The sequence below is a fragment of the Nipponia nippon genome, unplaced genomic scaffold (assembly GCF_047370975.1).
Source record: "Nipponia nippon isolate SJK-2023a ecotype South Korea unplaced genomic scaffold, ASM4737097v1 scaffold_3, whole genome shotgun sequence".
NCBI lineage: Eukaryota > Metazoa > Chordata > Aves > Pelecaniformes > Threskiornithidae > Nipponia > Nipponia nippon.
This window is the reverse complement of record NW_028262347.1, coordinates 113,738,100-113,765,950: the sequence shown is the minus strand read 5'-3', so window position 1 is coordinate 113,765,950 and position 27,851 is coordinate 113,738,100. Positions and strand designations below refer to the sequence as shown.

The 27,851-nt window shown below is 41.5% G+C and overlaps 1 protein-coding gene across 1 annotated transcript in view; it reads right to left on the bottom strand.

Annotated features, from left to right (window-relative positions):
* The window catches only part of SORCS3 (sortilin related VPS10 domain containing receptor 3), a 321,133-nt gene that overhangs the window by 58,510 nt on the left and 234,772 nt on the right, over window positions 1-27,851 (bottom strand). The window contains exons 7-13 of the mRNA XM_087766350.1: window positions 27,094-27,212; window positions 12,630-12,719; window positions 9,432-9,611; window positions 7,477-7,623; window positions 6,673-6,775; window positions 2,345-2,421; window positions 2,145-2,236 (exon numbers count right to left, since the gene is read on the bottom strand). Of these exons, the coding sequence (XP_087622476.1) occupies window positions 2,145-2,236; window positions 2,345-2,421; window positions 6,673-6,775; window positions 7,477-7,623; window positions 9,432-9,611; window positions 12,630-12,719; window positions 27,094-27,212 (808 nt within the window). The remainder of the gene's footprint in view (window positions 1-2,144; window positions 2,237-2,344; window positions 2,422-6,672; window positions 6,776-7,476; window positions 7,624-9,431; window positions 9,612-12,629; window positions 12,720-27,093; window positions 27,213-27,851) is intronic.

The window sequence follows — 27,851 nt, the reverse complement described above, 5'->3', positions numbered from 1 at the left end:
TGCAAAGCAGACAAAGGCGAACTGGGCTCTCAGCTCCCATGGAAAGTCAACCTGGAACCAAAACTTTCCAGACGTCTAAGTACAGGCACTTGTACATAATGTACTTTTTATGTCCAAAGAGCCTTCACAAGGTAAGACACAATTAAAAGAGTTGCACCTGTGTTGAAGAATATAGTCATAAATGGTTAATACATGACTTACAGCTCTTTCAGTAAGTGGCTCACCTTTTACTCTTCCAGAGCTCAACTTGCCACAGCCTGATGTACCTACTGCTGGTGACATCTACGTTTGGCTAAGACACACTTCTCCTGCCTTGGCTCATACTTGGTTTGGTCTAAAGACCCGGACATGGTCTTGATGTCCTCTTTCCTGAGGGCACTTCAGGTATAGTCATGACTACTGAGTTACCTATCAGAGGCAAATGTTTCTAGTTACAAAACAACACATTCTAACCACAGACAGAAAGCTGGAGTCTGCTGGAAGCATCATTATGGGTTGGCACTGTTACTATGCTCCTCTGTATGTCCAGTTATGGAGGCTGTTGGCAAGACAATACTGGCCTAGACTAAGCCCTGTCCCTGATTCAGTACAGCTATATATATTATGTTATGACTGCAATAAGTTTTCTTATGATAAAAAGAAAAACAACTGTTTCCTGAACACTAGAAAGCAAAACAAAGATAGCAAACCTCATTTTGCATATAATGACTTGCTTGTAATCCCACATGGAGGCACAGACCTCTTAGAGAACACCTGGTCCCCCTTTCTCAAGAAGATCCTAGAAAAATTACAAAGCCTTAGGAATATGAGCCACTACATCCTGTGGTTAACCATCCACTATCACACCAAAATTAAAGCAGTCATTTCTTTAGCTCAGGTGGTAAAGAAATGTGCTCAAATGCAACATATTCGAACTTTAATAGAAATCTGTGTTGCAGCCATCCCAGAGTTATCTGTCAGGTCAGGAATATGAAGTCCAGAAGCTTTTCATATCGAAAAAGTAGTCATTACTGTTCTTAAGGTACATCTCTGGAACATTATCTTGTGATGGGTAAAGATAGCCTGTCTTGAGGTGTCCAGCTTCAGAATGACTGTATGACTGTAATTTAACTGAAGGATTTTGTACAATAATGACTCAGGTAGAGGAGACCTTAATACCTCATCACTGCTGCCAGACACCATTGCTTTCTTTTTCTATTTGACTGAAGGCCACATTTCCTGTTCTGCATGAAAAGCATGAGATAGACATGTGCTTAGCCCCATCAAGCTGAGAGATGACTCAATCTTGCAGACAGGAACACAAAACTTGTCTCTGAAGGCTATTTCTAACTAATTCACTTCTAAACAACATTAAGAGCTGGGTAGGTCAGTCCATTAGCCATGCCCTTCTTTCACTCAGGACCAGAGACTGAAGGTGATGCTAATACACACATTTTCTGTAAACAAGTTTAGTTCTGAATTTCAGAATACCTCTCTCCAATGCTTAGCTGGTGCAGGAATGAGAGGGGCAAAGGCTAAGGAGAGAATAATTTTAAGCAGTGTCTTTAGTGCTTAGACTATTATAACCCATTTATAGCAAAACGGTATCTTCAACTGAGAAATCATTTTACCCTATTCCACCCCCAACTCTAGTCAGTTGCCACCACTGTACCTCTAGAAATTGGCAGTGGAATCCTACAGGAGACAGCAACATATCTCTATTGTTCTTATCAACACCTGCTGCCTTCTCCTTTCCCTCCCTTTATCTGTCTCACCAGTTTAATACCATATTCTGTAAACAAAAAGCAGAAGCGAGGGACACATACTCTCAGAAATAACCTGGAGCACAAAGGATGACTTCTTACTCAGTATATATGTGTCAGTGGGAAAGAAACCCCACCTGAAGTCTCATAGTACATGACTAGTGCAAAGAGTAATTCATATATGTGTGAGATGATGTATATAGCCGTTATAGTTATAAAACGGTACAATAATGATTATATTAAACAACAAAACCAAAGTGATCGTAAAATGCAGATAACAATGATCTCATTTGTTCATTTTGTAGACACTAGCAGATGTTGACCAGGTGATGCAAGAGATATTAGCACCACTGTCAGCTTACATCCACCAGAAAACCTTCTCAAAGTAACAAGTTTCCTTACCACATGTGCCGGATGGGCACTGATGTGCGTTTCATGGCCACTAGTGCCCCTCCCCAGTCCAGAAACCACACATTGTATTCCTCCTCGAAGATCTGCAAACAAATCAGGTACTGCATGAGTGCTCCACTCCGCTGGGAAGGGAAGACTGAGGAGAACAATAGCAAAAGGCTCCATGCTTTCCTTTGCTCTGCAAAACATACCTGTCTCCAGGAATTTCCACCATCGGAAGAGATGAACACACCAACATCAGTGTAGGAAAGCTCAGAGCCAATATTGCCTGCAACACAAGCAAGTGTCAGACATTCTTGTATGGATGAACACACAACTGCATTTTTCCAGGAAACCAAAAGTACGTGGCCTGACCAGTGCTTCTTTGCTGTTCATGATTCTATTCTCATCTGAAAACACCACCATGGTCAGGTGGCAAGATTCATTTACAAGAGCTGTGCCATTTGAAAATTGACACTGGGGAGAAATAGTATTATCAGCTTATTTTCCCAACAGATAGCATTGTCCATAACTGCAAACCACTAAAGGTAGGCTTATTCTAGCCTACTCACATACTTTCACATACTTGAAAAACTGCATATGAAACCACACGCCCATTTGGTGCACACAAATCATCAGAATGGTGGCAGAATAGTGGCCACTGTCCCTGTCTACCAGATATTTCATTCCATACACATTTTTCTCTGGACTTGTAGTCTTTGTGCTCTGGCTGGTGAGCTGCATCTCTGTGATCTGCCAGTCTTTGCAAGGGTAAGGCAATTACTTCTCTCTCTACTTCTTGTGTCAAGGAAAGCATCCAAAGGGATGGTTGAGTTTAGAGGTGAAACCCAGGCTTCACTGAAGCCCATGATTATGGGCCTAGAAAGTCTACTCAAGGTTCTGTCAAAATGCTCAAACACATAAATTATCTCAGAACCTGCAGTCAAATAAACAAAGCTTCTTCCTAGGTTTCCTAACCTTCTGCAATTAATGAGGACTGTGATGTAATGAAATATAAGTTCCACTTGAAGGAAATCTTGTTTGTTTAGGTATGAACCTCACCTGGGGCGAGAAACGGTTCAGAGAATTAAAGTGGGTCAAATGACTTTGCAGCAGAGAGGTGGAGACCAGACTGAGCAGCATTCTAGACAATGTTGATTGTTCTCATTGACCTACCTGTCCCAAATTGTGAATTTAGACTTACTGGTTACTTGGTATGGTTCTTAATTTTAATCTTGTAATTTCCGTTATGATGGAAACTGTTCTGCGGACAGCCTTATAGAGTGAACTACTTTGCCTTCACAATGCATTAGGGAATGGATATGCCACACATGAAAGCAACGTAAAGAATAACTCAAACATTGACCACAACCATATAGAGAGAAAGCACAGCAGAACATATTTTGAAGACACTGCCTCAGAGCTTGAAATAGTGTTTTTTCCAAGGTCTCTCATCTGAGATGGCAGATCAAATCTTACAGTGATATATCTTAATACAGAGTAAATAATGAACTCAGACTAAATCCCCAGCCCTCTGGAACCTCTGAGCATCCACCAGATGCAAGAAAGAGATGCCCAATATCTGAAAAACTCGCACATGCTCTGAAGAGACCTTATTAGCTTATTCCTCACACTGCCCTGAGGTCAGTATCTTGCTTCTGCTTCCAGAGTTAAAATTTCCACAAGCACCAGGCTCACTGAACAATGCAGGTCTGTTCTAAATTAATTTATTCTCACCTCCCCACTTCCCAAAGCACCCAGTGGCTCAGGGAAAAGCTACCACAGTCACCCAGGAGCTGTTTTTCTGCTCGTCTGTCAGCAGTACCTTCAATCAGTGCTAGGTGGGATTCTGGTGGTATGAATGCCTGTCCCATGGGAAGCAGGCAGATGTAACACTGACAGATACTCCACTGGAAGGCCTCCCAGTGATAATGGCCTGCAGCCACCATATTGTGGTCAAATCCATGACCTCTTTATTCAAAGTCCATGAATTCTTTACCCAGTGAGCCACTCTTATACCTTCCAAATGAGAATGTTTTTAAAGCAGGTGTAATTTCCATGAAAGGAAGGGAGAACTAATATTTTTTCTTCAAAAATAGCCAAGGGAGAGGTGGCACTGTTACACATCTGTAGCATCAACAAGAGCATAATAAAAACACACTAATGAAAATGTTAATTGAATTCCTGACATTCAATGTTGGAAAATGAGAAATTAAAACCCAGATGCGGGTTGACACACTCCTGTCACCATCATGGAATCCAACTGGCCACATTGTTATGACAATGCTATTTCAAAAAATAAAATTTCTGGCTCAGGGAGGCAGAACAATTCAAGAAAGGCTTTTCCACCAATGCTCAGGATGTATAAAATGTCACACTGTCCATCTACCTAATCTTCTTCCCTGACACCAGCAAGAATGATCAACTGTTTTAGATGAAGGTACAAGAAAAACCTGCTGTGGGCAACCATATAGAAGGACAGTCTATAGGGACATCCAGGTTCACAAGGATAAATATACTGTGTCAGTCCAAAGGTTTGTTTAGCCCAGTGTCTTATCATGAGTAGAAGTCCTCAAGATTTAGAAACTGACTGAAAGGCAGAAGTGTAAGTTTTATGTCATCATATTTTAAATATCAAAACTGGAAAACCAACTTTCCAAACAGGGATTTCCAGGTTGTGGCAAGGAAAGAGTGTAAAAAGGTGAGATTCTGTTGCTATCGCTTCTATCTGTTTGTTTTTCTGTGCAAACCTGTTCCATTATTTTCTTCATTCTCTCCATCTGGTTTCTTTCAGGTACATGGTTTCAAACCCCACCAAATGTAACTAACTCCCAAACAAGTCAAGAGTATTTGGCAGCTGTACAATTAGATACTAAAACATAGTTCTTCACTTTGCAAGAATCTCACCTCTGCCCTCACATCAAGAGTCTGAGTTTCCTATCATTGATGGAAATGTAAATCAAAGAGTAAGACACAGGGAGTTTGAGCAGCCAATGCCTGTGAGTTGCAATGCTTATCCTGGAAGACATTCACCAACATGGTGAGACATTCCTGTTGTTGTGAAACTGGTTAGTGGAAACAGATGTGTATATTCCCAACAGGTTAAGCTTTTTATTGTACAAAGCAGTAAGGCAGAAACTATATTCTGCCTTTTAAAGGTTAATTGTTAGACTGGGAAAGCATTCATTCCATGCACTGGCAGCTTGAAAAGAACCTCGTTTACTAACAATTTAGATCAATGCCTAGAATCTCACTGTCCTGCTGCCTCTATTTGCGTCTTAAAAGGTTAAAGAAAAAAGGCTTTGCAATCACAGCATCATGAGTAGGGCTTGCTCCTAAGCATCCATCCAGCAAGTGTGAGCTGACAGGAGTGATGACTTCACTTGGCTATACATAGGAAGATCTGGAGGTTTAAACTAAATTATCTCACCCTGTTTGGCCTGGATCAGTGAACTGGAAATCACATGGTGTTTCCCTTGTTGAGATATAAATGTCATGAAGGGAACTTGTCTCTCAGGTTCTGGCTTAGTCTGGCAGACACATGGAAGCACAGAAGGACATGAGAATGAAAATGGCTGGAAGAAACAGTGAAAATTCATACAGGCAATATGCTAACATGACACACTTGCAAGCCACTGCTAGGCTGAACAAGACAAAGGAGATAAAATGAGCCTAAGAAAGAACGGTTAGGCTATTTGGATGTATTTGAGCATATGCAGGAGCCTCCCTGTGGAAAGGCAGGACAGCTTACATTCTTCAGAGGCCAGCTTTCCATAGCACCAGCCATTCAGAAAGCATTTTGTTAGCCCAGCAGCTCCCACAGAGCTGGGAGCCCCATCCATCCTGATAAGATTGCATGCTGTGTGCACACAGGGCCTGTAACGGTTGTCAGATTAATTACAGTAGGTCAGCCATTGCCATCATGAAGCATTGTAGCAGGTCACCATTAAAATATTGTGACCTGCCAAAGCACTAATTTGCAGAACAATCCACAATAACAATGACCCATGCAGTGTTGATGAAGTGCTGCTAGTCTTGGAGCAATACAGCGTTGAAAATAGGTACCACACACAAGACAGGCACTCATGAAGTCCAGGCTTCACCCGACAGGCTTTGTGACAACTCTGTGCTTGTTATTCAAAAGGTGGAATGTATTGACACCTCCCAGGAGTGTAGCCATGATTATAGTCCCTATTCTTGTTCATGGTAACTCCAGCAAATGGGTAGACACCTACATCAGTGGTTGTAATGATGTCAAGTAAGAGGAATTAGTAATGCCAGTTGGTAATGATGCCTTGCAGATGTGAACTTAGACCTATATATGGGTTATTGCAGAGCAACAAATACCTGACAGGCATTATCTTTTGAAGTCAGGGGCCACATTCCTCCTCCTAGCCCACAGCAAATAGGAGTTAATGTGAATTAGCTTAGCACTTGCTGAAACAGAGCTGAAAGCTTTTACACCAACAAGAAACACCTTGTATACTCTCAGGCTCCCAGTGAGGAACGGGCGAGTAGTAAGAAGCACTTATGTTCTTACCTGTTGCCACCAGCAGCCCAGGAGCTGTCGCTTTGCTGGAAATGCTTCCTGAAGTATACGGATTCTCTGAGAGTTGCAGATGTAAGTGCAATGAGCAAAAGGGCTGTTGACAGGAAACAAACAAAAGGCAGAAGCTTTAACATGCAACAAGTTAAATATCAGAGGAACCCTTGGCGACTGCACGCAAATGTTCTGATCCTTCAGAAAATGACCCCTCTGCTCTTAGCACTGTTACAAATAGCAGCATATGTTCATTTTCTGAATAAGCACCATGAAAGTAGCTGAGAGCAAGAGAAGCAGTAATGCTGCGTTACAAGCAAGCATGTCTGTATTTGTTTTTACCTACAATCTGATCTAGAGCACTTTTTCCCAAAAAATTTTTTATTCTGATTTAAGTGCCATAAAAAAGGTGAAGAAAGGTGGTCAAATTTTTCCCTTAAAATCTATGAAGCTATAAAAAAAGAAATCTACTTAATTCAATTAACACTCAGCAGGTCAAGAGAAAAAACACAGGGAGAGAGATTAACCAGTGAAACTTCAGAGAAATACCACTCCTTCGAAACACAGGGGCTACAGCCTACTGTAAAATGACTGTTCACTGAATGTTCTTGAATTATGGCAGTAAACCCAACCCGAAGTTCTCGTCTATAAACTGTGCCCCATTTTGGAGCACCTGGACTCTGCAGTGCTCTGACTGGCAAGAATCCCTCCTACCCAGTTTCAGTGGATGTTTTGTTAACCCAGTGACTACAATAAGCAGCTCTGAAGGAGTCAGTTGTGCTTTGGAAAATGTCTGCCACTCACCAGCTGGCAAACTACAGGATCCCCTCTTAGATCCGTGTCCGGTGCCTGCAGCAAACGCCAGTCTCTGCCCTTGTTGTAGGTAATGAAAGTCTTGATTTGGTCATCTATCTTCCTGTTAGCCAGGAATATGCCTTTGATCCCTGCTACCTAGGAAAAATGGAGAGAGATGAAAAAATACATCGGAAGAACAGGCCAGAAGTAAGGCCTATCTGAACACTCTCAGGAGTGGAAGGTCTCTGAAAAAGCAATAAAGTCACCTCAATCCAGCCTTAGAAGACTGTGAATGGCATTATAAGTGCATCTTAATGATGCCTGCCCAGCTGAAATGACTGGTGCAGTTTCTCTCTCTCTGGTAGAAAAAGACAAGGATGTTCACAGAGCAAATCCCTAGGAAACAACCCACTTCTGGACTTCCTTGAGTGCTTGCAGACAGGCCGATGATGGGCTTGAAGGTACAGCTTGCACTGTGTCACACATGAGCTCTGTGAGCCTGGGGATGTGGTCTGTCCCACTCCCTCCCCAGATTGTGGTAACATGGGAGACAGCAGGTCACATCAGAACCACTGTGGGATCTTTTTATGTTGGTCTTTTTTTTCCTTTTACAAAAAAGATCGAAATCTTGAATATGCTGAAACACTGATGTTTTGCAAACTTGATTTCTTCACTTTCCTTCTACTCCCAAATTCTGTCAAAATCAACCCAGTTGTTCCAAATGTTTTGATTTTTGTCAGCAGAACCCATTCCAGCAGAATATGCTCCTGTCAAAATGTCCCCAAGAAGATTTTGTGTTGAGTCTGGTCTCTGTTGCACAGCTGTGAAAGCAAGACAGGAAGAAGGAACTTGCCGCAAATCTGCAATTTCGTGGCAACAGCCAGGATGCAAATCCTTCTAGTCTAAAGCCCCCTGAGTGACACTGCCCTTTGAATGACTCTGTGAAAATCTCTGTCAGCATTTAACAGTAAACAGTCTATGATGCACAGCTGGGGAATACAGAGTTTGGAAAGGAATGGGAGATGATGCATGTTTATATTAGCTGGTTCATCAGAGTAAAGAAACATCTTTTTTCAGGAGGCAAGAAAATGTATTTAACTAGGTGAAAATAAAATGTAAAGCCTGACCTTTATACTGATCCATGCATTATTTTTGAGTTTTCTCTCATTGCCTTAAACTACCTGGATTTTTACAAACAAATTTTGTTGTTAAATGGGCATTATTCTGGCTTAAATAAATAAATGTATACTCCTAACTATATGTAACTGCAAACACATTTCTCTATGTAACAGTAAAACTTTCTCAAGTCAGCCTGCAACCATTACTATTAGTATTATTGATTAGTTGTTTGATGCTGGCAAAGCAGTGAGCCCTGAACCTCAGCAGATCTTCCATCCAACGAGTTATGAAACACCAAAACCAGAATGCTCCGAAGAAACCAGAAACTGGCACAACTGCTCTGAATGGACTGCTGTTGGCCAAGGCTGAAAGGCCTGGCAGAAGAATGAGAATACAAGACGATTTAAGGTAGAAGTTATCCATCTGTTATCTCTGGGCAAATGGCACCTATAAACTTCTGCTTATAACTCATAAACTGCTCAGAGCTCGCAAAGGTGGAATCCCCACTCCCTACCTGCAAGCAGGTGTCTCTCAGTGTTCAAGGGGAAAAACAGTATTTTGAGTCCTTCTCCAGACGTCCACATTAGGATGAGAGGGATAATGGTTTTCCTTTTTGGAAATGCCACATAGCTAACCAGTCATTGACTTGAAAGCAACCAGTTATCACACCTATAGCAGAATGCGCTGCATCTATTTCCACATGAGTCGGCTCAGCACCAGTTCCAGTAAATGCCTCTGGGCTGATCCCAAAACAAATGAAGACCCTGGAAGGCTGGTAAGAGATTTACACTCTCTTGAACTAGCAAGCAGTTGCTGTTCTTTGTAGGGTGACCTTTACTACATACCTCATAAAGGTCAATGATGATATTCCCCTCCAGTCCTCGACTGCTTTTCACGTTTTCCAAGGCCAGGGTGAAGTACACCCCTCGGGTGTCCGAGATATACAGGTTGTACGTATCATTCTGGTTCCACTCTTGAACAGCTGCAAACACCTGATTCTCATCTGTGCTGATAATATGCATGTCCTGTTAAAAGAAGACAAAAGGCCTGTTACTGAGGATCTCTGTATTTCTTTGCCCTTTGGGACATGTAGTAATTACCATGACTTATGAAAGAATGGAGATGGAGCATGAATTATAGGTATGTTAAACAATTTTCTGTTAGAGCAAGCCAATAAATTCCCGGCATTGTGACTTTTCTGCATTTCATTTTTTTTAATGATCACCAGCTGGGCGAAGGGTTTTTGCTTTCTTCATTTTTGGTAGCTTCAAGGAATTTCATCCAGTTTCATTTTTTATTTATAAATTTGAAAGTCAGTTTTATCACTCATGGAAGATTCACAACCTTGGAGCCTGGAGTCCTCATAGTCACTAAGTGTGGTGTAGCACCAAGCTAAAAGCAGTGACAATTTCCATCCACATGCTGAACTAATGGGCTTGTGCTTCTGACTGGTAAAGACCCAGTTTCAAAAAACCTGGGAGTTTACACTTATTGGAAGCTGAGGCATAGAGATCAGTTTGAGCTAATGCTGGTAGTGATTTTTAATAACATACTTTTCTATTGAGAGTTTGTATGAGATCTATTATTCCACTATATACAGGCTATCATATAATCCACCCACTAACCCACTAACCTTGTAACCTTTGGATTCCTGCTGCTGACCAAGATATGAAGGTCCAGCAAGGGTTTCCCCATTTAGTTTTAATATCAAGAGATTTGACAGTGCATTTTCTCAGTATTCTTTTAAAGCAGGTTCATGGAAATTATTTCCATGGTGGTTATGAGTATTGAAGCACTTCATCCTTGCCACCGTTGTTGAACAAACTAACACTGGTTCAGCTAGAAGCAAAATCACTGTGGTTATGTGGAACTTCATTTATCTATTTGTATCTGTTTAAAATTTCCCCAGGGTGCCAAGGAGCCTTGGTTAATTTCTTGCACTGTTTCTGCATCAAGAAACCATAATTCTGGAAGTCTCCCAAAGGACAGAGCGACCTGATTTTTGGGAAGAATATCTGGGGGAAGATCAGCTCAATATTCCCATCCTGCCTAGGAGGCAACTTAATCTTCTGTGTGAGGTATCTAGATGAAAAGTTGGGGTTGATTAGATGTGGCTATTTCTAATAGACCTAACATAGCCTATCAGCATGGGATGGGGAGAAAAAACATTTGAGGGACCAATTCTGTCCCAGTGAGTGCAATCAGCGGGAGATTTGCCATTTCCCTCCATGAAAGAAGACTAAATCAGGAAGTTTGTTCTTCCCCAACAGTACTAATTCCTTAAAGATTAAGTACGTACCCAGCCTATTCCAGCAGTGTGAAAATAAAGCAAAACATGCAATGACTTCAATCTGTTTTGACCAGTTGCAGTGGAAATATTGCATTACCCTATTGCCAGCCACACATATGTACAACTCCAGCAGAGTCCGTTAATCTACAGCTGACAGAATAGTTATTACTGTACAGCAAAAATGTTCTGGTGACTAAGGGCAGCATAAACAAGCCTCCTTTACATGGCTAGAAGACTTTGCCATGACACCTAGCTTAAAAGTACTTTCAATTTTTAAATGAAAAAAGTATCCCTGATTTTATACTGTGCACCAATTCCAAACCAGGGCCAACAACAAATCTGTCTTATAACGGGCCAGCAACTTGTGACAGCATCAATCAATAAAGCAGGACAATCATAGGGCAGTCATTCTCTCTACCCACTTGTCTTTTTAATGAGGGGCAGCTTTCAAGGCCAATCGATGAGGTGGAAGTATAAATAATGTTTTTCTCCTGAAAAATGGCAGCAGGGTTTCCAAAAGTTGGTGTGTCGTCAGACATTCTGATTCCCATACCACCACCATGGAATGACAAACAAAAGAAACTATATCTGTGCTAGGCAGGTATCAATACACTGTGGACTGTGATCAACCCAAATGGGAAGAAGTTCAGGTGCAACATCGGGAGTTTGAGACGCAAGTTTCTCACAACTATTAAGTTTTCAGGTACAAGTTAAAGCAAATATGCCGTATCTGCTAGACTGCAGATATCCCATAGCCAATCAGAAGGGTAGATCCAGCCCACAAGGCAAATCTAGCAAACTATCTTACAATTATACCACCAAAATTTTCACTTGTGGAAGGAAGGGGAAGGTTATTACTGTTATTATCAGACCTCTATGACAGCAGCCTCAACAGCCATTCTGAGGCCCCAAAGAGCAGCAGTGGTCCCAGCTGCCCATTAGGCTACCCAGAAACTTGCATCCAACCAAGACATTGGAAAGTTTGGTCCCGTCTGTTCTACACAATCCTAACCAATGACTGCACTATGGAATTTGAGTATAATTCCAGGGACATATTCTCCTTGCTGAGGCTTGCACCATTTGATCTGGTAGAAAGCTAAGTCCTAAGAAGGTAAATCCAGGCACAGTTGTATGAGAAGTACTAACTGCCCTCCCTCCCAGCTTTGCCAGTCAGTGTTAATCTTAAGCCATCTCAGTCATCTCCTAAACAGCATCACACAGTGGTTCTGTGTGTCCGAAGCATCGATAAGGCACAACTTTTATGGAGCCAACTCTACCTCCGTGACTTCTTGGTAACGCCCAGCCATAGCATAGGGACAGTGGAGCTGCTATACCCTGTGCATCTCTCATTGTGTGGAGACTGCAGTAGTGCTCAGCATCCTAACCATTCCCCAGGACCCTCAGTGTCATGGCCAGGCTTACAGAAAAATCATTAATAGAGAACAGAGCACGACTGGGGAAAGGTGTTCAAAGAAAATTGGTCAAGGAGAAGTTGGTTTGAGCTCTGTTTTCCAAGGTACCTGTTCATTCCCATTTGCTTTTCACAGAGGAAAACAGAAACTCTTCTTCCTGAAACACCCACTAATCAAAGGCAGGGAGAGGTAAAGATCCCAAATCTGTATTTAAGAAAGATCATTCAAGTAGCACAACAAATGGAGCTTCCCAGAGAGGAACCCCACCAAGGTGCTTCACCACTGGGTACGCTGCGCTATTCAAGGTATTACATGTCTGTGTTCATAAATGGTGCACTCACCTTAGGAAGAGAGTATTTGGGCAATTTAATCTGTGCAAAAGGCTCCCGTCTGTATGACACATAGTAATTTGCTCTTCCACCAGCTGTCACCTGTGGAAACACCAAAGAAAGTGAGTCATGATGCTTCCAAGACATGCTATGCTGACACCTCTAAGAGGGTTTGACAACCTTTATTTCAGATATCTTTTCTATGACCTGCACAGCTGTCCCTAAAAGCATCTGTATTACTCAAAATCCCAGAATTGAGAGGGCTGGAGCATTATTTATTTAAGCTGTGCTATTGAACTTTCCGTTTTGTCTCTCATGCTTCAAATCCAGCATGATGTTAACATCTCAGGAAAAAGGGAAAAGTGGGCATAAAGTTTAAGGTCTTGAGTGAAGGAAAGAAGATGTCTGGCTTCATCACATGGTTCCAGCACAACTACCTTAGGCAAGTCATTTAAAGTCTCTGTGCTTCTGTTCCTCTCCTGTAAGAAGGAGATAATACCTCTTTTCTCTGCTGTTTCTCAGCTTTGTCTGTTTGCACTATAAGTCCCTTGGGGCCAGGGTTGTCTTCCAAAAACCTTTTACAGTGACTAACAGGAGAGATCCACACTAGCACCGTTTAATGCAAACAGTAAATGCAATGAATGCGCTCTTGGAAAGCTGGAGCTAAGCTCTTAGATGCTGGTTTCTCTGAAAATCATACTGTCTCTGAACGAGAATGTGGGGGAACTGATAGACATCCAAATCTGTGGTTTTATGGACTGAATGAGCTGAAAAGGCTACACATAAATGCCATACATCAATAAGATCTAGCCCTGATAACTGGTAAAATATGGGATTTTAAACCTGTCACTAGTCACTTACTCTTGCTGTGGGTGTTCTTTCTGGCACCATTTCAGGCCTGGCTACAACAAGGCTTACATCAGAGAATCTCCTATATTCTGCTGTTTTGGCAGTCTTGCAGGTTTTAAGACAAAACAATACACAAAGCACTTTTCTATTATATGGAATGTCATTTGTTGGCTTCTTAAGTTTCCAATAAAGCTAACAGAAAGGTCCTAGATTCTCTCCTAGATATACTCCCTTTTATCTGACAGTGATATTTCACAATGAGCTTACATGGAATATTACTATAGCATCAATTATATTCTCAGTAATGATATCACCTCTAGATAGTGGCTTTCTTCCTTAGCAAAGCTGTCATTCGAAGGACACAATATTACTGGTCACGAAATTTGATATCTAATCAACTCAAGATAAGGCTTTTCTATTGACAGTTTGAAGAACTGGAAAGAAAGGAAGGTTTAGAAATAGGGCAGGCTTCTACACTAAGACTTCCCCTTCTGCATGTTTGCCATTTTTACTTGTAATGTTATCACAGCTTCATTTAGCACTCCCAAAAGAAAAAAAACAACTACCGTTATACCACACACCACATAAGAAGGCAGAAAAATTACCCATATCACAGCAAACAAAGTCTATACGGACGACACATAGCTAAAGTCAAGGGGAAACACAGGTGTGAAAACCTAAAGCTATTTTCTTACAGTCTCAAAACAAGCCAGTGGCAGAGAAATGGAGAGAACGGGAGCCACTTGACTCTCACGTCCTGTAAAGTGCATTGTGGACTGACACAGTAGCATGTCAGGGCCCTGCTCTGCAGCTATAAGGATGATGAAAGGGCTGTGAGTGTTATTTCTGAAGGATATCTTTCCCATCTAATACGACCATATCAAAATCAAGTTTTCACAGGAGAGAACAGACTATGCAGGTGATTCACGGTCAGTCCAACTCAAAGGCAAAAATTCATGTTTGCGGTAATTCTATCTCTCCATGAGTTGTACAAGCATTGCCCAAAGGATCCCACACTTCTAGGTCATATTACCTAAACAGCACAGGGAATATTTAAATATCCCCTCTTGGCAATATTTCTGTCCTCCAGTGGAAGATCCAAATTCTCAAATGATATAACTCTGCCACATGAACCCGTTTTACACCACTCATGATTTCAGCACCAGATCAGTATTTGTAGCAGATTCCAGATAGGACTGAATGTGCCCAGCGACTACTTGGTAAGGACCTTGGGTGCAATATCCACCTCTTTTGATGGGCTGAGACATGGTCATCAACTCATCTTTAAGATGCAGACATGACTATTTACATACTTTCTGAATGCTGCGATGACTAATTAACATTGGGAACCATCCAACAATCTTTAAGTTAATCACATGAAAATAGAGTGGCAGAAATATCAAGGGGTGATTAAATTCTCCCCTCTGTGCCAAGACAGGATCTACTCCAAGTCTTCCACACTCAAAAGATTTTTACATAGTTTTTTGGTTTTATGCCACTGAAAACTGGTACCTGGAGGTTTTTTGGTTTGGATTTTTTGTTTGTTTGCTTGTTTGTCTGTTTTTTAAGGCAGAAAGGTAGGATTCAAACACTATTCAAGTTCACTATGCATTAGGTAAACTCCCTTTCAGTCCTCTACCTGGACTAGGTCACCTTGACAAAGGTTTAGAAATAGAAAGCTTTGTGGTCTGTGGTCTTTCTGAGCCAGTTAATATGAAGCCACCCACAATTCTGTTGGCAGGAGTTGTGTGGAGCTTTTCCCAGCCAGGACCTCAGCTCTGCATGATTTACATGCACAGTTATAACTGTTCCAAAAAATGATCAAGCCTTCAATAAAGTTTTGGCAGGCACTGTGGTAGAGAATGAATTTTGGAAGGCCCAAATTAATTTGTTTTGATGAACTTTTCCTATGAACAAACTCTCCAACACTGTAAATCCCAGAGATTATGATAGTGTTTTGCCCTCTAATGCCTCCTTTTAGTTCACATTTGATGAATGTCACCCGATTATTTGCTGTGAGCTCATCTGTCATGCTCAGTAAAGAATTAGCTGCGTTTGTCGTCTTCCTCCTCCTTTGCTAATGACTGGCTCGTTAATCTATTTTTCTGGATTTCTATTTTATGTGTTCAATTGGGCTTCTGGCCAGTGGAAATGATTCCTTTGGACAAATGTGTTTGTCATTAAACACATCTGTCTTTCCTAACCTATGTTCTTTCTTCCTCTCTCCATTCATGATCTACTACTTTTCTTTAATACTTCCACATTTTGTTACAAAAATCGGGTCTCACACATCAGTTGACACTTAAGAAGAGAAACGTGAGAAGTTTCTCTTTAAAAGCCCTGAAAGTTTCAGTATGCTGGCTCATCCCCCCTCCTGACCTGCAATGGGACAGAGCACATCAAACATAGAAGACAACAAAAGTTTCACAAGGATGCAGAGAATTATAGAAAATCTGCCATGGAATCCATTCATCTCAATAATTTCTGTGACATGCCTAGAAACACACAAAGCCATTTCTCATGTTAATGATTTAATATGATTCTTTAAGGACAGTTTTTGTTTTTCTTTTTTCCTTTCCCCCTTTTTTTTTTTTTTTTTAAATTTAGATAGATGTTCTGCTTAACTAAAGAGTTTGGAAAGCAAGCAGAATGAGTTATGAAGTCCCAGAATATAAAGACTCCCTAGATGATGTCAGGAACTGCAGACCACAGTGTACCAGGCTTCCTTCTCATCTTCCTGGCTAGCCGACACTGGGACCTGTAATTTCCAATGGAAGGCAGGTGTTGCTGTAAGAAATATGGAACTACTAAATCTCTGAAATGACCTTGGGCTAAGCAAGACCCCACCTGCCTCCTGCTGCTCAAAGAACTCGCAGAAAGCCTAAAGGAACACGCACTGATGCTGACAATGAAACACCATATATTAGAGGCACCACTTTGGTGGAGAAACAGTGACAGTGTGCAGATAGCGGACACTTCCTAAGATAATGGCTAAAAAAGAATGGAGGACTCATTTCTACATAGTTTATCAGCCTGGGTCATTTACAACAATAACTATCGCTTGTCCTGCACAGTTATTGGAAGAGGTCATCTACTTTTTACACTGTCAATAATGTTCAAAGCAACAGAGAATTGGTAATAACACGGATCAACCCACAATAATGACACATGTTTAAACGTTTGTGATTCCTACAATTTACTTCCCACTTCAAGCATAGTAAATTGTGACTAAGTCCATTACAGAAAGGAATTTTGAACTTCCTTGTTGATAGTAAGTCTTTTGATTTTATTTCCAATAAACCCCTTACTTTCTTCCCGGGGTGACTTCCTTTGCTTGTAGAGTTCCCTCCTTCCCAGTAACATAAAATGAGTTGGTAGAAGTCAAAAGTTGAGAAACATTGTATCAGTATTGTAACAGCATCGTGAATCTGTGTTCTCCACCTCCAGAGGGTGCCCTGGCATCCCTCATCTCTGCTTTACCCTTAATTACCCTTTCTCCTTCTTGTGGGCATAAAATCTCCTAAATGAAATTGTCAATTAAAGCATGGAGGAGTGATGACAAGCAGGCAGGCTGCTCCACTCACACCTTTAGCAAGAGATTTTGGTGTTCTTCAGAGCCAGCTACTGTCTAGGCCTTGCACAGGTTTGCCAGCATGAGGACTGAAAAGTTGTGCCTCCTCTCCCAAACCTAACCCCAATGCCAGTCAGAAGGGATTCAGAAGATGAGGAAGAACACATCTGCATGAGCCTAGTGTAATGTTCTTCCTTCTTGATTATCCACCATGGCCAGGACAAACCATCTTCCAGATAGTTCTGTGTACTAAGGTTCTCCACTGCTCCAGCATAAATCACATCATGACAGGTACCATCTAGTCTGAATCATCTCTCTGTGGTTTTCATTAATATCATACCTTCTGCACAGTCATTAAAGCAATATGCAATTACCTGAGTGTGAAGAGATATGTCTCTCTATGCTGCAGAGACATACAGATTAGTGTTTCTGTGTGCAAAGCACCCTCAAGCTGCCTGGTAAATTCAGCAGGCTTTGAAAACATGCCACTTTTTAGAGCATCAGACCCATCAGTGAAAATTTCATAAGACAAAGGAGCATTGACCATACTGGCCCAGTCCCTGTTCAAGTCCCTCTCCCCTCAGAGCTATCATGGCACAGCTATAGGACAGAGTAATCTTGAGTGAAAATATTGGATTTGTTTTAAAAGCGACTCCTGCAGAAAATATGTGTGGTTACACCAAAACATGAGCCACGTTAGAGCTGCAAATGCACATTACCCACACAGAAACCAACTTAAGAGAGGAGCATAATTGTACACATTAAATCTCCTTCTGAAGGATTTCTGAGGAAACATATGAGTCTGCCAAGGTAATCCTTTACATCTTCAGCTGCAGGCACTGCTGATAAATCAGACAACACAAGGAGAGTGATAAAGTACACCACAAAAAGCTCTAGAAACAAAGTAAATATCAATAAATAAATAAATAAATAAATAAATAAATAAATAAAGGAAAATGTTAATCATTTTTTATCAACAGATATTTAGGTTCAAATTCCAAATCTGGTATTTGGCACAGCAAAGATGAAACAGTGCTAGAAATGGATGAAAAGGACTCAGCAGTGAATAGGAAAGTAACTAACTACTTACTGCCTATCTTGCTTTAAGAAGAGCTTTTACCTAGCACCTAGGATGCGCTTCCTTTCATCTGTATGGATTAATTTCCCCCACTGGAGTGCTGTCCAGCATTTTAAACAGGGGAAGAAAAGATCAGCTGTAGCAGGCATTATTCACCAGTAAAACAGGTGTAATCATGTTCATCATTTAAACGTCTTCATCCTATTAGTTTCATAATAAGCTTTTAATGATTTCTTCAATAAAAGACTCAAAGACCAAACCCTACAAGTTGGAGAGTGCTCCATTGTCTCGCCAAGCCGTTTCTTCTACCATCGATTGCAAAGATAAAAATCAATCGTAGCTAAGCAGGGTGAAGTTAAAAATAAATTGCATGGATTGATTTCTGTTAAGACCTTTGGCTCCTAGTTAAAAAATGGAGGAAAGAAATTTATATTTGAACATGGGGTAGTTAGCTTCTGTGAAAATAAAGAGAAGGCTCTAGATGAGGAAATCAAAGTTTAATTTCTCCCCTCCTATCTTGTTTCACTGCTGAGAAGTTTCACACAAAAAAAAGAAAAAACTAACCACCTTTTTCCTTTCTTTATTCCTGGGGAAATTTGCTACTTATTCAAGTTATTAAATTGACAGCTTAAGAACTGAGGTCAGGAATCTGTATGAACTGGCATAATCTCAGGTGTGGCTGCTGGTTGAAGTCTACTCACCTGGTAACTGACTTTGATTCAGCAAATATGCTCATTTAGCCTAGCCTCAAATACCCAATAAACTTGAAACACACACTCATGACCTACTAAACATAAGCACTTCCAACTTTTCCTAAGCAACCACAGTTACAACCAGTAATAGCAATAAACTACTTCTCTGAGCTAAGCTTAGGAATATTTATCTTACAGAATTAGGAACTTTTTTTTTCCCCCTCTATAAAACCTCAGAGATAAATGTCCCCCCACCCCAGTTCTAAGGGTATAAATTATAAATATTTTTCTTTTTACTGAGTCTGAAAGAAAAAAAGTTTTCATAAACATATCCACTTTGATAAAAACGGAATTTCATTCAGATAAAAAAAAATAGTTTTTTCTACAAAAGCCATTTTTCATCAAGCGACTTCAACTGAAATTTTTGGACACACTCTGATGAGACTCCAGGCATCCAAAAAAGGCAATATTATCCATAGGTTCTATAAGAAGTGATCAGTGATTGTGGGAAAATACTGACATCTGCATACCTTTTAAGGAGACTTTCTGATGCAAAAGACGACTGAATTGGTTCAACAGCTTTTGGCAGAAGTGTTTGCTCCTCTGAGCCAGAGGAATTATTCAGTTGTGTATTGTAAGAGTCCCACTTAGCTGCACCACACAACAGCTGGATAAATTCTGGGTTTGTTTGTTCTCACTCATGCTAGCGAGCGGGCTGAGACGCTACCCTGCTGTGCAACTCTCTGAATTAAGCAAAAGTCTTCTAATTGCAAAATTACTTTATAGGGCAAAAGAGAGCCAGACACATGATCGGTATGAAAAAAGAGCATTTTGACTTGAACTTTTCACTTTCTACATAAAGTAATCACCATCCCCTGTTCCTAAATGGCAATGCCACAGACTCTGTCTCCTTCGGGAGGATTATAAACTACAGCCAAGACTCACTCTCTCTCTAGTCCCAGGTCCCCTCACACTCCTTCCTTCCTACATCACATCAACCTCAAAACCAAAAAGCACAACCACCAGAGCAGCTTAGCTTTTTGGACATGGGACCATCATGTATTCCAGCACAACCTGACCTGAATCTGGAGTCAAGAGAGAGCTGTGCAGTTCCCAGGGTTCCCAGGAGACAGAATCACAAATGAAATGGCATAGAAAGCTGCCAAGAAATCTTCCCAAGAGGAGAAATGGCAGGAGGGGCCAGGTGAGAGACAAGACCCTGTTATGAATTTCAGCCTGCAGTTAAACACCTTGACAAATTATGCCATGGGAGTGGAAGAGGGAAGGGGCACCCATGTTCCTACTCTTTAAAGGCTTTGGAAACTGATAATGTATTGCCTCTCAGCATGCCCCTCTGGTTAATGGCGCAAAGAACTTCCCATTTAAAGTGGAAATGGAGCAAGGTCTGAAGCAAACAGCCAGCCCTTTTCAATCAGATCTTGCAGGTGTCATTCCTTGTCCTTATGAGCTGAGACCACTAGGCAAAGGCAGATCTGAGAGTGGTCATCTCCAAAGACATTTGTTTGGTCTGCTAGAGAAAACAGGTGTCATCCCCAAATTCAAACCAGATATCAGCTTCTAAATCTCAGAGGAGTCTGCCATGCCGAGTAGCTTTGTCACTGCCATGGAAAGTGTTGGCATTCTGAGCTATATTTCAGGTCAACTTCAGCTGCACTCTGTGGGGATAGCAGAGTCTGCACCATCCCAGAGGAAAAAAAAAAAAAAAAAAGGACGTAAAAAACAATCAAGATAGGTATTGATCGCCCATCCACACATCTCTGCACTGACTTACAGTCAGTTCAAATCAAAAAGGCCAAAGTTACCCTGAGGGTCTCCAAGTGCTGCTAGAGACAGAAGCTTAAGGGAGAAATGGGGACAGTGTTAACTGGATGCTGAACTAGATTGGTATGACCTCGGGGAGGAAAGCCACACACTGAAGGGTTTACACAAAGAAAACACAACAAGATTAATAGGGGGAGGAAACTTATTTTATGAGACCTACATCTATAGCTGAGGAAAAAAAAGAAAGAACAATTTTCAGAGACCAAATCCTTCCTCAAGTCCCTTAGGAACTCATGAGTATGCCCAAAAGCTCATCTGTCCCTTTTCTAACTCTCTCAATTCCAAGCTCATAAAAAATACCACCTGTCCCTGTAAACTTTGTCTCACTTACATCCTTAGGCCACCAGCGCTATAACAGCAGTACTGCCAGCAGTCTTCTGCCACACAGTCTGAAGAGTTTCATCATTATTATTGTCCCTCTCCTGATACCTAGAGTTCTGTGTGAAAATACAGTCCTTACATGGGTCTGCACCAGTGTGTTGGGAATGTCATCAGTCCCTGCTTGTGGCCAGGCTCCTCCAACACGGGACTCCAGCCACCCAGCAGAACCACTGAGCTATTGCACCTAGGATAGCTTGCACGTAACCTTTGGGTACCTGGGAACAACTACTTTAACTTAGCAATAATTAGCTCCCTATGGCAGCTGTAGGTCTGTCCACAAGAATGTTGCTGTCTGCAGAAACCACTGTCCCAGAGCAAAGCTGATTTCCAGTGAACACACTGCCATATTTGTACCCCCTTAGGAGTTCTCAAACCACCACAAATAAGCAACACCGTACTGAGACTTTTTTGGTCCAGACTCCACTCACTCCCTGCAATAAGTGATGATGTTTGCTCATGCTTTCTTGCATTTTCAGTGGAACTTTTTCATCTGTTGGCAAGGAAATGTACACAGATCATTCCTGCTCTTCTTTTTAGTCTTTAAAGAACTAAGTAGGACTGATGTTATTTGTTTACTTATAGGAAAATATCAAGTTTTTCTCCAAACAATGCTTTCTCACTAAAAACAGAATTTCCTGAAAAATAATCCCATTTTCATTAAAGTGTATTGCATTTTAGACTCTTTTCAGCAATCTGAGCAATTCCATTAGAAACCCTGATACAAGACTTGCTTGAAAAATATTTTCCCCAGAATTCCCTCTGTTATTTATTTTTACCATAGAAATTCTCCAAAATATGAATAGACTAGATTAACACATAAAACAAAAGACTATTTCTGACCCCTGGGTCTTATAATGTAAGCTCTGCACATGAGAATATCATAGCAGTTCAGGTAATTGTCAGGAAGCCAAATCTTATAGGCAGTTGCAGGTTATCTCTGCACCTAAGTTTAGAAAGTGATACTATCTCATTAGTGAGTACTCGAAGGCACCAATAAGGAGAGATGCAGTACAGCTATAGAGAATGGCACATTACAGCTGTAGAGAAAGTATGGGCTCCACTACTGCACAGCTATATAATTGAATACAACTGACACTGACCTTAATGGCAAAGTTGCTCATCAAATTAGCTCCTTTTTGGTACAGTAAATAAATTCAAACATATTCCAAGGTTTTCTCACAAATAAATGACCTGCTCTGCAAGCTGTATGAATTTTAAATATTAGCCATGAAAGAAGATGATGATACTGGCTCCTGGCTACATCAGAGCAATCCTGGGAACTGAATGAAAACTTATACACACAACAGAGGGCATGATTTTCTCTTAATGTATCAATTTATGCAGCATTATCCAACCTTAGTGATGTGCTAGGCATCCTTAAATAACTATTGATCAATCAAATAGAAAGTCAATCAATAGATTCAGAGTGATCACCTACTATTTTATTCATAAGAATTCTTCCTGCTCTCTCTTAATAGCTATTTCTTCCCTCCTTCTTCATTACCTTTTATGTTTTTCATCACGTAGTATGTTGTTTATCTCCTTTGCCTGGTAACTAGTCCCAGTCTTTTCAAACTCTCTTCATGGGCAGGTTTTTTTCAAGCATAGGATCATTCTCATTTTCTTTCTTTGCATTGCAATTCTGCAAGATCCTTTCAGAAGTGCTCCACAACAGCATTCCGCATGATAAGGAATCATTGATTTATAATGGCACAATAACATTTTTGTATTCTTCTTTCCTCTATCCATTATTCACTACAGTATTACATTTGCTTTGAGTGCACAGTTACACAGGTTAATGCTTCCCAAGAATCTTACCCTACAGGTCTGTTCATCAACTTGATTAGAATGGATATTCACTAGTAAATAACTTTATACAGATAATTTAAAACTTGATATCAATAGCTGGGATTCATCTTCCCTAATTTTAGCTGGCAAAAAGTTAGGGGTCTTCTCTAAGCTATATTTAAGTTTCTTCTAATACTAACGAGAAAGGCATATTCAGAGTGATACCTATCTCATCCTGCAACAGGTGCAACAGGAGATGAATTGCCCCTGACAGTTTTGATCTCTCCACTCACTTTAGAGGAACACAGACTACTGGTTTAGACTAAAAATCTACTGTTTTCATGACAAAAGTTAAAAGAAATGAGTTCCTCTCTCTAGTCCAAGACATTACTTCTGATTTGTTCCAGCACAGACAGATCAGAACTCATGCACCCATCCTTTATGCAGCTATTAAACCTCACCAGATTCTTAACATTTAATTTGATATTTATTTATTCATCTCTGTCTAATATTTGAAATTCAAAAGAGCTGGCTCCTGTATTTCTGTCCAAGATTATCCAGACAGAATTATACACATGAGACATTGCACACACAGTCAGTCTGACACATCCCATAATAGGCAGCTGCATCACATGGCTTGTGAGACTAATACATCCAGGACATAACAGCACTCCTACATATGTACTGAGAAAACACTCTGCATAGCCCATCGACGATGTGCTGGACACGGTGGATTTAACACACCTTCAGCTCAGAAAGGTGTGTGCTGTGCATCTGAAGTGTCTGCATGTTACTCGAGTACTACATGTTGTTCTCGGGGTATCCAGCCCCAAGCTGGAAGACAGGGACAGGAGCAGAATGAAGCCACCATAATGCAAGGCGAAATAGTTAATGACCTGCTATGCCACTTAGACACACACAAGTGTATGGGGCCAGATGGGACCCACACAAGGCTACTGAGGGAGCTGGCAGAAGTGCTCACCAAGCCACTTTCAGTCATTTATCAGCAGTCCTGGCTAACCAGGGATGTCCCAGTTGACTGAAGGTTAGCAAATGTGACGCCCATCTACAAGAAGGGCTGGAAGGAGGCTCTGGGGAACTACAGGCCTGTCAGCCTGACTGTGGTGCTGGGGAAGATTATGGAGCCATCACGTGGCACGTACAGGACAATCAGGTAATCAGGCCCAGTCAGCATGATCTCCTTCTATGACAAGGTGGCCCACTTAGTGGATGAGGGAAAGGCTGTGGATGTTGTCTACCTGGACATTAGTAAGGCCTTTGACACTGTCTCCCACAGCATTCTCCTGCAGAAGCTGGCTGCTCATGGCTTGGACAGGCATATGCTTCACTGGGTAGAAAACTGGCTGGATGGCCAGGCCCAAAGAGTCATGGTAAATGGAGTTAAATCCAGTTGGCTGCCAGTCACAAGCAGTGTTCCCCAGGGCTCAGTATTGGGGCCAGTTCTGTTTAATATCTTTATCAATGATCTGGACAAGGGGATCAAGTGCACCCTCAGTAAGTCTGCAAATGACACCAAGTTGGGTGGGAGTGTTGATCTGCTGGAGGGTAGGAAGGCCCTACAGAGGGATCTGGACAGGCTGGATCGATGGGCTGGGGCCAACTGCATGAGGTTCAACAAGGCACAGTGCCGGGTCCTGCACTTGGGTCACAACAACCCCATGCAACACTACAGGCTGGGGGAGGAGTGGCTGGAGAGCTGCTTGGCAGAAAAGGACCTGGGGGTGTTGGTTGACAGCCAGCTGAATATGAGCCAGCAACGTACCCAGGCAGCCAAGAAGGCCAACAGCATCCTGGCTTGTATCAGGAATAGTGTGGCCAGCAGGACTAGGGAAGTGATCATCCCCCTGTACTCAGCACTGGTGAGGTTGCGCCTGGAATCCTGTATTCAGTTTTGGGCCCCTCAGTACAAGAAGGACATTGAGGTGCTGGAGCATGTCCAAAGAAAGGCAATGAAGTTGGTGAAGGGTCTAGAGCACAAGTCTTATGAGGAGCTGCTGAGGGAGCTGGGGTTGTTTAGCCTGGAGGCTGAGGGGAGACCTTATTGCTCTCTACAACTACCTGAAAGGAGGTTGTAGTGTGGTGGGGGTTGGTCTCTTCTCCCTAGTAACAAGTGATAGGATGAGAGGAAATGGCCTCAAGTTGAACCAGGGGAGGTTTAGATTGGATATTAGGAAAATTTTCTGCACTAGAAGGCTTGTCAAGCATTGGAACAGGCTGCCCAGGGAAGTAGCTGAGTCCCCATCCCTGGAGGTATTTAAAAGATGTGTAGATGTGGTGCTTAGGGAGATGGTTTAGTGGTGGACTTGGCAGTGTTAGGTTAACGGTTGGACTCAATGATCTTAAAGGTCTTTTCCAACTTAAATGATTCTATGATTCCGTGGACTCAGTCCATGCCCAGTTTCTGGAGCCACCTACAACAGGCTGCTGGACAGTCAGAAATCCTGCAAGTGTGATGCAAAAAAGAGGGAAAGTGATAGACAACCTGTGAAAGGGAGAGTCTCCTCCCCAAAGCAGCAAAAATATTCAGTGTGTATATTTAACATTTTTTAGAACTGTGGGTATATGATTTTTACTTCAAACACTCATTAAGCTATAATAAAACATTGCTAAGGATATTCAAGGCACTTGAAGTATTACATATATATACATGCATGTGTTTGCATACATACAAACACACACACACCTTTTTTTTAATTTGAAGCAATTAGCAGCTATTAGCTTGAGCCACTTGCTACTAATTTGAGGCAGAGGAATGCGCATGCCAGGCAGATGTCATGACTGTGAGCACAGGTTTCTAAACAGAGCAGTCTTGTTTTAACACAGGTGTGAGCTGCGGAATGAGAAATGTTTGTAAGGCCTCATGCTAGCCATAAAGAATTGGATGTTCCACAATACCCTCAACCACAGACATAAAACACCAGATTGAAAGCATCTCTCAAATACTCCTTGGAGAGTAGAGCATTTACTGATTGGAAAGCCATCGCCTCTAGTCAAATCATGACTTACTAAGTTGCAAAAGTTACATTCTCGGTATATTCTAGCAGCAGGTCTCCCCATGATGCCAAAGGAAGCAGTAGCAGACTGGGTTTCATGAGGAAATGAAAGGAGCTGTGGCTCCCATAGTAATCGGTCATCTCCAGAGCAGCAGACTCCCTTACTGTCTGCCGATGCATGCAGTTTCCACATTGCAGTCCTCCCAGGTCGTATGGATCCAGTCCTTCACCTAATCCTAATACAGAATTATCAGCCTTCCCACTTAAACTGCCTTTTCTAAGGACAATTGCACAATAAACAGAGCAGAACTTCCTTATAATCTGGATGAATTCAAGAAAAATGTTCCCCCAAGGAAGTAAATTAGGAGCTTAAAGTAACACAGTCTTACTCAAAAAGGGAAGCATATGTTTCTTCTGCACCACCTGGATCTAAGTTTCATCTCGTTCCCCCTCTTCAGCATTGGTGACAAGCAATTAACGTCACTGTGTCTGTAATCTCAGTGCCTCCTGAGCTTTCTACAACCTGGAATCACTGCACCCTAGCTCCAAGTTTTCACCCAAATGGCACATCTTCAGGAAGTATTCTTCCATATCCATCTATTCATTCTTGCACTTCCACAGGTATGAAATGGGGAGAGATGGCCTTGTTCCAGCCAGTCCATGTATTCTCAGAAAATCTCAAAACCAAGTAGTTTCTCACTCAATTTCTGTCACTTTCTCCTCATCTCCAAAATCATCATCAACTAGCTGACAAATTTACAGCCATCTTCCACTTTGAAGTTGCCTTGTAATATCTTTTTCCAATCTCGCTGCTATTTTACCTCCTACTGCAAATCTTTGTTCGCTTCATTAGCATTACTTGACGGTCTCATCAGCATAAACCTTTGCATCTGTTAAAATGATCACTCACAACTTTCCTTTGTTCTTTTCTGTTCTCTCCAGTTATCACTAGCTTCTTTGTATTTTCCAAGTAGCCACAACAATAGCAACTTAGAGCTTCTGTGAAATCCATAGACCCTTATGATTATTGATGAATGAACTTTCAAAGTATACCAGATTCACCATGAGTCAAGTGATGAGCAGAGAGATCAACCATTTTATCCCAGACTGCATCACCAATCTACAGCAGGCAGATATAGACTCCCAGCTCTTATGACTTGCAGTCCCACGCACTTGTCCTGAGAATATGCCTCCTCTTTTGCACAGAACAAATACCTTGCACAGGAAGAATTCATGTCACATTCATATCAAGTCAACATACCTGGATGAAGATATATTCATCCTGAACAACAAGGGAGCTGATGTCAATGGAGCGGGAAAATGGCCCACTCCTTTTGGTCTCTGAACACTCCTGGATCCGACAGGTCAAATAGTGGGTGTCTGTAATGGGAGAATAAGTACACATGAGAAACGCCCAGGTAGAATCCTGTTGTCTGAAAAAGTCATCAGCAGTTCAAAAGAACATCTCTGAAGGAAAGTCTTAACCCCATCTCCAACTAGCTAGATGTTATTGCATGATCTACCTCCAGCCTTTAAAAGCAGAACTGCTCCTGAAGTCAGGAATTCATCACACTTCCACATTCACCATTCCCTTCCCCATTGTGCAGACATCCCTCAAGAGACTGGAGTTCAAACCATAAATGGAGGGTACAAATCATAAATGCATCAGAAAACTGATGATGAGACCATATGGAACAGAAGATTTCAAAAGCCACCCAGGTAGAATTTATTGATTCCATTACCCTGCTGGGAATTATATCCCCATCCTTTCCCTGAAATACCCTAGCCTTGACTGGTTTTAATTGTGGTAGTAACACACAAGGCGAAAAAAAAGCCCAGATCAGCACTATTAAGTTTAACTTATTTTGCTGTGAAAATGATAAGCATCTCCCAAAATCAAGTCTTTATAGCCAATATAGGCTAGGTATGAAAACGCCATGGACATGAAATAGCATGACTAGCTGAAGAGTCCCAACAGTAGTTACATGCACTGCAAGAGGCATCAAATGCTTCTGTCTA